This window comes from Rhea pennata, chromosome 3, assembly GCF_028389875.1.
Source record: "Rhea pennata isolate bPtePen1 chromosome 3, bPtePen1.pri, whole genome shotgun sequence".
In the NCBI taxonomy this organism is placed as follows: Eukaryota; Metazoa; Chordata; class Aves; order Rheiformes; family Rheidae; genus Rhea; species Rhea pennata.
The window spans coordinates 75,076,405-75,089,286 of NC_084665.1; the positions used below are offsets into that span (position 1 = coordinate 75,076,405).

Genomic DNA, 12,882 nt, shown 5'->3' on the forward strand with positions numbered 1-12,882 from the left:
TGGCGCGTGACGTACTTCCGCCGCCGGCGGCTCCAGGTCGCCGTGGGGCGGAAGCTGTGAGTGTTTCAGTTTCCGCGTTGGGGTGGGGCTGGCCGTTGGCGGCGGTTGTGGCCGTTGGCGGCGGCGGCCTGATGTTGGTGTGCGATATCTGCGGGCAGGTGCTGCCTTCAGAGGCGGCGGTGCGGCGGCATCTGCAGCGCACGCACCTAGAGCGCCTGCCCCGCTGCCCGCTTTGCGGCGCCGCCGCGCCGGGCTACGACGAGCTCCACCGGCACATCGAGGCGGTGCACCCGGAGCCGGAGCAGCTGAGCGCCCGCTGCGCCGAGCCCGCGCCGGGGCCGCCCGAATGCCCCTTCTGCGGGGAGGCGGCGGCGGGCTGGGAGCTGGAGGCGCACGTGAGGGCGCGGCATGGGCACCTGCTGGCCCCCCCGGGCACAGGTGAGCGGCGGCAGGGCCCGGGCGGGCCCGAGCAGGGTGCTTCGGCGTCCCGCTTGGCTCTGCGCTGATGCTAGCGCTCGTCGCGGCCGCCCAGGCGGAGTGTGAAGTGCAGGTACCGTGGTGCTGCCGGGATTCTACTCCACGTCCAAGGGACTGAGTGTCTTGGGGGCGCTCCCGGAGGACTCTTATAAAGGAACGTGCTCGAGTACTCCGGGATCGCTCGTGCGTGCAAAGGAGAGGCAGTGAGTGAAAGGAGAGTCTCTTGAAAAGTCTGCTCCTGAGCAGAACTAAAAACACAGATGTAGCTGGACCTATAAAGTGTTGCATTCACAAAACACACTACAGCTATTAATGAAACCAAGATGATGAAAATTGCAGTGGTGAAAATTGTGCTTCTAATTACGTGTCTGCTATAGAAACTCATAGAAAGACATGGAAAATGCTGCTGCTACTGCGGTACCCTCAGTGAGTATCCTTAAAAAAAGGACAGTCCACCACTCAGTCTTTCAGTCTCTCAGAGGCATCTTTAGTGCAAAATGAGCTATGTGAGCCAGTGATGCTTGCTAGCAGCAAAGAAGGCTGACAGCCTTCTGGGCTGCTGCAGGAAGAGTGCTGCCAACAGGCTGAGGGAGTCCTTCCCTCAGTTCAGCACTGTTGAGGCTACACCTGCAGTGCTGTGTCTAGCACTAGACAGTACAAGAAATAACTGGATCTACTGGAGCAAGTCCAATGAAGGACCACAAAGGAGATTAAGACATTTCTTATAAGGAGGGAGGCTGAGAGAGCTGGAGCTGTGCAGCCTGGAGAAGAGAAGGCTCCAGTGGGGGTTGATCTGATCAATGTGTATAAATATTTCATGAGAGAAGTAAAGGTGGAGCCACACTCTTCTCAGTGGTGCCAAGTGGTAGGCCAACAGAATATGGAGACAAACTGAAACGCGCAAAGTTCCACTTAAACGTAAGATTTATACATGCACACACACACACTTTGAGAGTAGTTGAACACTGGTCTACATCCTTTGAGACAGATATTCAAAACCTGTCTGGACATGGTCCTAGGAAACCTAACCTGTTCTGTTTGACCCTGCTTTGAGCAAGGGGGTTATCTAGATAATCTCCAGAGGTTCTGTCCAACCGCAGCTATTCTAAGATTCTGTGATACTCTTTAGTAATACTAAAACTCCAGGCAGAATATTTTTTTTTGAGGCGATAAAGACCAACAAAATAAGAATGTGATGTTTTTACCTTATTTTTGCTGTGCACTAGCTGCTGTCTTATCATACAAATGTTAAAGGATTATAAGCAAGCATTCTTCCATTAATAGGATAGGATAATATCTGTTATTAAAGATCTGATATTTCAGAGTAAGCACTTCTTAATACAAGTATTACCAGAAATAATCATCTGCAAGTTAAATCGGTCAAAGCTTGATTAGTAGAAAGAAGGAAAATCTCTGATGAACTTGTCAGGCATTTAAATATGAATTCTTAAATATGAATAATCAATTACATATTTCTCTAGCTTAAGAGAGTAATAACTGTTTTGGGGTTTGCTGTCTTTCCTTGAGAAATTTGAGAGTACAAAATTTATCGTTTATTTTAGACTATGTACATCATTGAGGAGGATGATTCTTGAAAAAAAGATATTATAATGAAAACTAATTAAGCCTGAAACCACAATTCTTTTTCGAACGTAGGAAATGGTGAACAGCTGTATGAATGTCCAATATGCAGTCTTACCTGTACAAGTGTTCAGATTCTTCAAGAACATGTGGATTTACACCTAGAGGAACATAGCTTTTCAGAAGGTATGTGAAAGGATGTAAGCTTGATAGTATTTGAAAGTATTTTAAACCATTTGTTTTAGTATAGAATCTGAGGCAAAATTTCAAATAAATCTTTCCTTATTAAAAAAACAAAACAAAACAAAACAAAAAAGCATGCCTCCCTAATAAAGTTGACATAGTCAATAGCAAGTCCTGTCACATGGCTGAGTGCTCTGTTTAATTACACATGCTAAAAGAAGTATCTGTCTGTGCATGCTTATTAAATGCACTATATCTTGGGCAAAATAAAGCTGGGGGGGGGGGAATGTTTACAAGATTGCCATTTTTCCAGCTCTCTAGAAGGTTCACATGCATGGAACTTGGACTGGCACATTCAAGTGTGACATGAGTTTAAAACTCAACTTATTAAAATTTCTAATTTATTCTCAATTATTTTCTCTAAATGCTTGTGCTGATTAGCTAGCTATAGTCATAAGAGAAAAGAATCAAAATAAACTTGGTTTTGTTAGCACAGTTTCCTTCCTGTGGGTTTCTTGTCCAGTTCTCCATCCCTAAGTTTGTTTGTGTCACTTCATCATTATGAGATTACTAGTAATGATCCTAGAAGCTGTCTGCGACACTCAGCAAATTGGGACTTCTTGCTAACAAATCAGGTGAAAAGTAGTTAAAAAAAAAAAAAAAAAAGCTATTTTTTTAGTAGTAGAGGTACATGCATTATTTACTAAGTAACTCTCCTTTAAACCTGCATAATCTTTGTCTAAATCAGGAAGCTGAGTCTTGATAGACTGAATGTCATTGGTATTACCTAGTATTCTTTGCCAATACCTCAATATGGTAAGGGATGCATCTCCTAAAATTAATGTATAGATGTTTTTATGCATGTCTACTTATTAAAGGACTTTTAAAGATCAAACAAGTGATTATTCAAAGTATTGTTAACCTCCTGATCAAGTCATCTTTTTGTAAAATGTAATTCCTGAGTAGGTGGAAACTTAAGAGATCTAGAACTGGCTCAGCGGCTCCAGACTGAAGAAGATAAACAGCAAAGGTCAGAAGAAAAGAGGCAAGAGAGGGAAGAATTTAAAAAGCTACAGGTACAGTAATACTAAACAATAAAATTTGAAAGAGTAAGAATAGCCATGCCAGGTCTGACCTGCACAGTCAGCCAGGCTGTGCTGAGACAGTGATGCAGGATTGGACTGTAAACAGATGCAAGCCCTCAGCAACCCCAAACCTGACACTGGTGCTGAGCATGCGTGCCTTGAGCTGCTTGGCTCTACTGCTGTGAGCAGTGCTGGCCCAGGATGGGGCCTATGTACTGCAGGACTCCATATGTGTGCTACTCTGCCCTGGCATGTCTCCTGCTCTAGTGTTCTGCCTCACAGAGTGTATTGCCTGAGTCCTTGAGCATCCTACCTGTCCTCTTCTTGGACACCACTGCCTACTTTGTTACATACTTGTTCCCAGATTCTCCCTCCTAGCTCCTGATGTCCCTCTCCCTCCCATCTCACAGCCCTGATAGCTTTACCACCCTCTCTTGCTACCTCCTGGCCATTGAATATCTCTCTGCCAATGGGTCTGTGGCCATAAGAGGCAGAGGGAGATGTTTATACTTCCAGGGATAGCTCTCCCAGACTTGCATTTGTGGTCTAGAATGGAATTTGTCCTTCAGCTCTAAAATTTCATGAACTGAGAGATTTTTGTTTCACTGTTTAGTATTTTTCCACATTACTGATTGTGTATGTAGCTTCTGTAAATCCTTAATGGATGCAAATTTAAAAAATGTAATCCAAATAATGCATGTTTTGTCCCTAACAGAGACAATATGGCTTGGATAATTCTGGAGGCTACAAGCAACAGTTGTTAAAGAATATGGAAAGGGAAGTTGACAGAGGAAGAATGCAGCCTTTTGAATATCACAAGAGAAAAGCGGACATGATGGAATCTTTGGCTTTTGGTATAGATGATGGGAAAACAAAGACTTCAGGTAAATTGCCAAAGTTATACAACTAAGAGTGTACTTTTTAGACCTAGACTGTAGTGACCAAATCTGTTTTTAATAAAGCATTTCAGTACTTAGATAACTAAACGTTTGATATTAGTTGCTTCTTAATTCAACACATTAGCTTCTCGATTAATGAATGACTTGTCACATCATAGTCATAAACTAACAGCTAAATATGATCTTGGTGTGTTTCTAGTCTTTATTCTAAGCTGAAGACTTTTTTTTCTTTCTCTCTTGGAATCAAGTTATTTGTTTTAAGGGATGAGATGCAAACCATATTGAGATCATATTGTATCTGATATTACACATTTGTTTTACTCGAGGGTATGTTTGTTTACTACTTAGTACTTTCTGTTGCCTAACCTAGTTAGCTGTTACAATTTATGGTAGCTTTTTGTGTTCCATTTCAGTTGATACTGAAACGTATGCGTACATTTTTGGTCTTTTTTAGGAGTCATAGAAGCGTTGTGCAAGTACTACCAGAATGAAAACAAAGATGTGAAATGTGTATGGCTTTCTACACCAGTAGATCATTTCCACTCATCTTTGGGTGACAAAGGCTGGGGTTGCGGTTACAGGAATTTCCAAATGCTCCTTTCCTCATTGTTGCAAAACAGCTCGTATGATGACTGCTTGAGAGGTATTAATCAGAACAGCCTATTTGTTATATGTACCTCAAATGACCTTTTGATTGTTGTGTAAGTGAAAAAGTGAAGCATCAAAGCTTATTAGGCTGAAGATGGCTATTAAATGCTTGCTGTACCTTTAGACCATGTTGTGGAAAGAATCAGAGGATTGAATACTGGCAAGGAATGATGTAGCTGAGGTTTTAGCTTAGTTTTTGGGGTGTATCTTTGTGATGTCATTTGCCTCTTGTAAAAGAGACTGGATATTCGTAATTAATAGACTATTTCAGTAACTGCAATCTCAATCCAAAGTTTTTCTGTTGCAGGTATTATGCTAACGCCTAGTATACCAAAGATTCAGTCCATGATTGAAGATGCGTGGAAAGAAGGTTTTGATCCTCATGGGGCATCTCAATTCAACAACAGTTTACATGGTACCAAGGCATGGATAGGAGCATGTGAAATTTATTCACTCTTAACTAGTCTCAGGATAAAGTAAGCATCTTTTTTCTTTTTGTTTGTTTTGCATTGATTGTGCATATACCTTTATAGTGTCAAGAACCAAGTGATGAAAAGCCAACTTGGCCACCTAGTGGCTTTAAATTTAACCAGCTTGTAAATGGATATCAGATCTAGTCAATGCAATACTTATGCAGGTAATAAATTGAATACTTACTTACAGCATTGAAACCTGGTGAAAAATTGTCCACATATGCATAAAGCTAAACAATGATTAAAAGTTTTTTTTTTCTTAGAGTTTTGCCTTAAGAACAATCTGAATTTGAGCTATTTACTTGCATATCCTGAAAGTTGTTAATTGGACTCTCTGATGTATGTATATTGCTTGTGCAAAGATCTAAATTGCTTTCATTCTCATGAATTGTGAGCCATTGTTACAATGAACAGAGTACTACTTTTGTTACAGAATAAATCTTCCAGTTTTGAAAGATATGTATCAGATTGGTTCATTATGTTTGTCCTCTACTCCTAAATTTAAAAAAAAGTGACAGCTATCACTTGATTAAAAAGACTGCTGTGTTTATACAATATTTTTGGTACAGAAGTGTGGAGATGGAGAAGAAGGGTTTCTTTTTTCTTTTTTTTTCTTGGTTTATTTTTTAATAACCTGGCCTGGCTGAAGTTTTACTGTTAAAATTTCCTTTTAAATGTTCTTTAGGTGTCAAATCATTGACTTTCACAAACCAACTGGCCCCATGGGTACACACCCTCGTTTATTTGAGTGGATTTTGCGCTACTATTCTACAGATAATGAAGGCAGTGCAAAGATAGTCTGTACTTCCAGACCACCTATCTACCTGCAACACCAAGGTCAGCATCATGTACGCTAGGTTCTTACTGGTTGCTATCTTTCTTTATATGTGTTGCAATCCTGAGTATGTATAGTTTTTGTTAAATTTTTATTTAGTAAGTAAAGAGTAACAAAACCAATTATTTTTATTGGATGGAAAACCTGGGTGTGATGGGAATCTGAACTATTTGACATCTACTCTTTTTAATAATTACTTGGTTAATTTTCAACTAATATTTTACTTGATCTGAAAGTAAGTAGCTCATTAAAAGCAAGTGAATTTGATTTATGGATTTTAAAACACTGAAAATCTTGTTTTGAAATTAGGTCATAGTCGTACTGTTGTTGGAATAGAAGAGAGGAAGAACAGAACATTATGTTTACTACTATTTGATCCAGGATGTCCTTCTCAAGAAATGCAAAAACTGTTAAAACAAAGCATTGATGGTACTAGTCTCAAACTACTACGGAAATTTGTGGGTAACTTAAAAGAAAAGCAATACCAGATAGTTGCTGTAGATGGTGTACTCACATTGGAAGAGAAAGCTGTAAGTATTTCAAAAAAACTTGTGTCTGTGTAACAGAATTTAAGAGAATCTTCTTTTCTGTTTTCATACTCAGATGTGTGTATGTGGTTGCCCAGTTAATTGTTTGTTCGTTCTTTCTGCTCACTCTGCTACCTTCTGTTTATTCTCTGTTAATTGAATGATGCAGAATATCCTTAAAATCAAAAAGCTTTACATCTAAATACCTATCACCTTAATGTATTTGACAACTCCTAAATGTCTTAAAAAGCTTGCAGCAGTCTGCATGTATATATTAGTCATTTTTTTCATTTTCTTACAGTATCTTCTCCAAAATAATTTCTTGTGAGCTTGTAAGATTCATACCATAGGAGAAGAGGATTCATACCATACTATAAAATTTCAGGTTTTTTTAGTGCAACTTTGTGAAGCTATGTGGTGCTTATCAGCATTTGATAGCTGAAGAACAAAACACAGATACTGAAGCCAAACCATCCAGTTCCCCTCAGCTTGGGCACCAGAACTAGTACATTCTGATTTCTAAGAGTACTTGAAACTTCATATAATTCAAAGCTTCTGTCATCTTAATCTATATGTTTGAGCAGCTGGTGTTTTTTTTAAATCCTATCCAGATGAGTCACATAGGCCATCATATCCTTAAAGCCTTCAAAGTTCTTTCATCTGAGTGAGATATAACTCTTTCTCAAGCTTCCTCTTTCCTACACAAACAAATTCTGAGGAATCATATTCTGATTCTGAGGTGTCTCATCAACAATTTTCAATGTGTTTGAGCTTCCAGATAGCTTGCTTTAAGTTGCGAAGTAATAGGTGACAGATTGATCTACTCAAGTATATTTTACATCTGTATATTGCAAGGAAACATTGTCTAAGTGCTTCTTGGCCTCTGAACATGTCAGAAATAGCAGAAAGACATTTTGACACTGTTTCTTCCCTTTACTGGCAAAAGGATTGAAATTCAGAGCACAGTGAATGGAATAGTGGTGGGTTTTTTCAGATTTAATTGATACTTAAATATAATTTGTTTATTTAAAATTTTACTTTGAAAGCTATGAGTTAATTGAGATGAAATAAAACCGCTCATACAGGCTAAGCTTATTGAAATGTTTTCCAAATTGATGGTTTAAAATGATACTTTCTTTCCACTAAAACAGTTTTTTTATTTTAGGCTCGCTGCCGCGCTTCTTGGGTCTTCACATCAGAAAAGATTCCTTAAAGGATGCCTTTACTACCTCTGTCTAGAATTTGCCAGATGCAAAACATTAAACTTCTGGACCATAATTGTAACATAACCGTTTTTATAATTAAACTATGGGAGTTTTAATAATAAGCATTTGGGATTCTGGAAAATTATAAGACTGGAGTAAACCTGTAGTTTTGATATTCAATAAGAAGATAAAACACTTCCCTCCTGCTGAATCTGTAACTCTTCAGTATTACGGTCCTTAAACTTATTTATTATCTTACTAGTATATATGATAGTGTTTTCTTAGTTGTTTAATTGAAAAAGTAACATCCACTTTCCTGTAGCAAACTATGCACCATAGGTAACTTTCAAGAGCGGTGGATAAAGATACTGTGAAACTACTTTATTGTTGCGTTTTCTCAAGTTTACCTCTGTAAATACATTTATACAACCTCTGTGGCTAATGCTGTATTTCATATAAAGTTTGATCTGAAAATATCTGCTATGCCTCAGTATCCTACTAATATTTTCAAAGTACAGAGACAAGTCAGCGACTTCATATGATATATGGAAGGACTATTAAATTCCAGTTTATTATTGAACTTCTTTTCGATTAGCTGGCTTCTCTAGATACACTGCTTGTGAATACGCATGTGTGTATGCTTTTGAGGTAGTTCAGTATTAGCATTGTGTGTGAGGTATCATCACTAGGTAGTGATTGTTCTAATATTATTTAGTTGTTTCAGTTGACCTTATACTAAAATACCTGTATTCACTAGCCTGTCCTATTATGAGAAATTTTTTGCTGGACTACACTTATTTTCTCTCCTGTCTGCAAACACACAATTGCCTATTTTACTGAATGGTAATCAATTAAACTTTTGCCTTCCTGTTTCTGAGATGGCAAGAACTGGATCTGTTGCAGCTTAGCTGCTATAATACCATGCTATTGTTATGTCCTTTGCCAACATCAATATAAGGACTGGATGGTAGGGACAGAGAGAAAGAGTAGAAAACTACTAACAGTAGGAATCTGTAGCAAATGACTTAAGTTATAGCCTCCTTCCCCCCCACTATGATTTTTTTCCCCAAACAAGAGTAAGATCGGCTTGAAATTGCACCAAGCAGATATTTTGAACTAATCTGATTTCTGTTCCCAAATCTTGAATGTGTCAGCTCTGTATGCTGACAAGGTGGCTGCACTGCTTATTTGGTCTCTAAATAAGACCCATAAAGCCTCATTCGCTTTTGGGGAAGCTGCTCTGTGCTATGCTCTCAAGTGCTAATTCCATGCTAGCTGAGCTAAGTGGGAGGCAAGTACATAGTAACCTTTTGCCCCACTTCACTAGAGTTCCTCATCCAGGCAGGAGAGCAAAGTTTTAAATATTCTTACTAGCTGATGTGCCTTGTCAGTTATAGGTCATGGGGAAGTAAGAAGGAAAGAGGTATAAAGGAGACTTAAAACCATGTTGATGCAAGTCATTTTCTGAGATGAAGTCGGTAGCCCTACTGCACAGAGCCACTGCCTGCTCATAACCTCATTATCTCTATAGCATAATGGTGCATGTGGCCACCTGTCGAAGGGTTTGGGACATTTAATCAAGAACCTGGAATGAATTTCAGGAATTGCAGGTAACACTTGAGTGTCACAAGTGTATTTTGGGCCTAGCATTAACTTCCGAGTTCATGACCTCCATTGGGAAAGTGGAACTTCCTCCTGATGTTATTCGCTGTTACCACTTTTAGGAGGCCTATCTTTATCTTGATGTGCAAAAAACTTGCCAAAGATGGCTAGGGTGTTCAGCAGTATACCAGTATGTTAGCATTTTGAACTTCCTGCCTACATGGTGTTTTTTTAAGCCATTTTCCCAGTATTTCTGTACCTAGATAGGCTGCTTGCAGAACCTGCTGCTAGTCTGTCCCCGAGCTTGCCCTCTGTTCTAACATTCCTATTAAAACATTTGAGGAAATTTTTGAATTCTTGTATTTGTTGAGATAAAGAGGGAAAAAGTGTCTAAATTATTTTATTCAAACACAGATAATAATATGAATTTTATTATAGGCACTTCTCCATCAAAAAAACATTGTTCTTGAGGACACTTATTAATTGCTATATTCCTCAAGCATACAGCACTGCTAGGGTTGAATTTGGCTTGAGATAGGCGGCTGAAGTGTAGGTGTGTGCATGCGAGTTAGATATGTAAACTACCATTCTAGCGACTTCAGATACAGTAACGAGGCCTAGAAAACAATTTGGCTCAGCATAAAGCAGGTGCCAAGACTTATGTCAGTCACCCATTTACAGATGTCTAGTGGCATTTGAAAATACCTTGGAGCATCAAAAGCATCTGCAAGGAGCTGGCAAGCTCAGGGCCTTTTGTAGCACAGTTGAAGGCTAGGTAGATCCCAAGAGACGGTAGAGCTCTGTGTGGATAACTGAATCAGATTAGAGTGATTGAGCTTAGCCTGTTAAACTCTATTTGGTTGGCTGCACATAGTCAGCTACTGACAGTGGAAATGTCCTAATGTATCCCTGCTGGCTTCTAGCTGCTATTCCAGTAGAGCTCAGGTATTTTACGGGTCCTGTGTTGTATTTGCCAGGCTCATGGGATGCCTCGAATACGGCATAGTGTCTCGAATGGCTCTAGGCATGTAGGTTTAGATAACTGAACAGGGCCAGAGGGTTCTAAGGCATCTCAAAAGGCCATTTGAACTGACTGTTGACCAGGGACTCTATTGTAGATATTTAATGCTATTTAAGAAACACGTATGTTGTGTGTTTGAGGCAGCTTGTGACATCCAAGACATGCTGCTCTCACACAGTGTTTGTGACAGTCGTGCCTCCGTGGCCTGGCAGCAGAGGGCCAGGAGGGATGCTGCAGTGTGTTGCAGATGGCACCCCGTTAAATCATGCTGTAACATCTGCATATTTTACTGGGAGCTTAGGTACCAATCTCCCCTTTAAGCTCCTACATGTTGACACGTAGATGTAGGTGCCTTAATTCCAGAGTCCTTGTTGTTATTCTGTGTCTCATGTTTTTTATTCCCTGGCAATAATGGAGCAAGTAATCTTTATGACCCATATGAATGCGTAAAAATTTTACAAACCATACATTAATACATTCACTCAAACATGCATGAAACAGTAAAAGTTGTAATTACAAAAAAAAAAAAAAAATTATTTTGTAGGTGTGTAGTGAACTGTAAGTGGCCCCTGAACTGTAAAAGGGTTAAATATTTAGGACATTGTCTGAAGTGGTTGAGATTACATACAGATTTACTGGGAATTAAAGGACCATTAACCCCCATGTTAGCACCTGTCTCTATGGCACGTGCTCTTAAACCATGAGAAGCTTCAGCCTCTCACAGATATACTTCAGTCTTTTCTGCACTGTTCCTCCACCTGCCCTTTGACTGGAGCTGAATCCACTCTGACTTAAGACTGTACTAATTCCAGACCAGATAGCAAGTATTTGTATCAATATGACACTGCCTGGACTAGTAAGACTTCTAAGAAGCTGGAATTATAGTTCAGCCTCATTTTTTAACTAATGTAGCAATCGGCCTTTGAGACTAAGCTGGTGTTTCAGCAAAATATTGTAATGTGCCAAATTTGAAATAACAATTTCTGTTCGTACTGGCTTGTCTCAGCACTACATTGCACTACAAGATAGACATGCTGTTAGATTTCTCACATGTTTACATGTATTGAATACCCAATATCCAGCAAATTCAATTGCGACTTTAAGCACTGAGCCTTTTTGCCTGTCTTGCACCTTGGCTCAAACAGAGCACACAGAAAAAGAAAACTGTAATTAATAATTAATAGGATTCACTGTTTAGCGCTTCTCTGGCAGTTAAATGTAGACTCCTGTCTCCATTGGAAGAGGGCATCTTCTTCCGTCCTGTCATGCCCTGCTTCACTCACTACCTTCTTTCAACTTTTGCAGCATACGAACCAAAGATGTTAGAAGCGCAGTCTGTTTCCCCACAAAACCTTCCAGAAAATCCTTTAGACTCTCCTACTTTGGGCACTGAATAAGATGCTCATTGGGGAGTAAAAGACCTGAAAGGCTATTCTTTCTTAATAAGTTTTCTAAAAATTTTTGTCCACCTTTAAGTAAAATGAGTGATTCAATAAAATATGAGGATTAACCCAGTGTATCTGATTGCTGTCAACAGGATGAGGAAATATAAATGTTTCAGTTTCTGATAGCCATCCACTCTGTAAAGATCTCCTTGTAGTTGCTATCACCCTTCAGAAGTGTCTGTGCTTTCTCCAGAGGAGGAAGATGGTGGGCAGTGCTGGTCTGTGTTGTGCCTGCTGGTTCCTGGCTCCGTGGGGTGCTCACCTTGCAACTTTCGGGATGGAGCTGGGAGGCCTGTCCCCAGATGTCTGTCAGTTGCCTCCTGGCGCTAACGCTGAGATTGGCTGGGCTCTCCAGCCTCACCTCTGTGTGTATCAGCTCTCCTAAGTGGGTCCTCACTCTTTATACCAGCAAGCTTCATGCCTTCTCACCCTTGAGCTCTCAGCCCTCACTTGGGGAAAAGAAGGATGAGAGTAACTTGTAAAAAGACATGCCATCATGTTTTTTGTCACTTTTTTTTCCACCTCCTTTTGGCTTTCTTGGGGAAAGGCTGTATTTTTTTCCCCTTTCTGCAACATTTTTGGTAATTACAGCGGTGCTCTTCCTTTGTGCTCTTTGGGTGAGGGAGACTCTCTGTCCTGAAGATGCTTCAGTGGCTGGTGGTTTGTCTCTTCTTCATGTAAGTAGGATTACTGTGAGCTGTTTGAAATTGTTTTCAAAGTTGTTCAATGACTTCCACCTTTATTTGGTTCTCAGAGCCAGTCAGCAGCATTTAAGAGGAGGATTTCTACATCTCAAACTTTGTAACAAAAGTGATGGTATGTAATACACAGGGAGATACTGCTACATATTTCAGAGCTATGATTATACCTTTATTTTAATATTCTAGAATGGCCATCTCCC

At 39.8% G+C, this 12,882-nt stretch overlaps 1 protein-coding gene across 2 annotated transcripts; it reads left to right on the forward strand.

The window, feature by feature from the left end:
• The first annotated feature begins 115 nt into the window (after positions 1–115).
• Positions 116–12,111, forward strand: ZUP1 (zinc finger containing ubiquitin peptidase 1). 2 transcript variants are annotated; one of them, XM_062570945.1, is made up of 9 exons: positions 116–438; positions 2,134–2,244; positions 3,208–3,317; positions 4,042–4,210; positions 4,680–4,868; positions 5,181–5,349; positions 6,032–6,183; positions 6,491–6,711; positions 12,074–12,111. In XM_062570945.1, exons 1-9 carry the CDS (start codon positions 132–134, stop codon positions 12,086–12,088), a joined length of 1,443 nt encoding a protein of 480 aa, XP_062426929.1. In that variant the 5' UTR covers positions 116–131; the 3' UTR covers positions 12,089–12,111. The 2 variants fall into 2 exon arrangements, with proteins under 2 accessions (XP_062426929.1, XP_062426928.1); XM_062570944.1 differs by lacking the exon at positions 12,074–12,111 and adding an exon at positions 7,874–8,389.
• Positions 12,112–12,882: the final 771 nt, after the last annotated feature.

Coding starts and splice junctions, on each gene's coding strand:
- ZUP1 (XM_062570944.1), top strand. CDS start 132: ATGTTGGTGTGCGATATCTGCGGGCAGGTGCTGCCTTCAGAGGCGGCG. Junction 3,318..4,041: donor AAGAATTTAAAAAGCTACAG/GTACAGTAATAC, acceptor TGTCCCTAACAG/AGACAATATGGCTTGGATAA. Junction 6,712..7,873: donor TCACATTGGAAGAGAAAGCT/GTAAGTATTTCA, acceptor TTTTTATTTTAG/GCTCGCTGCCGCGCTTCTTG.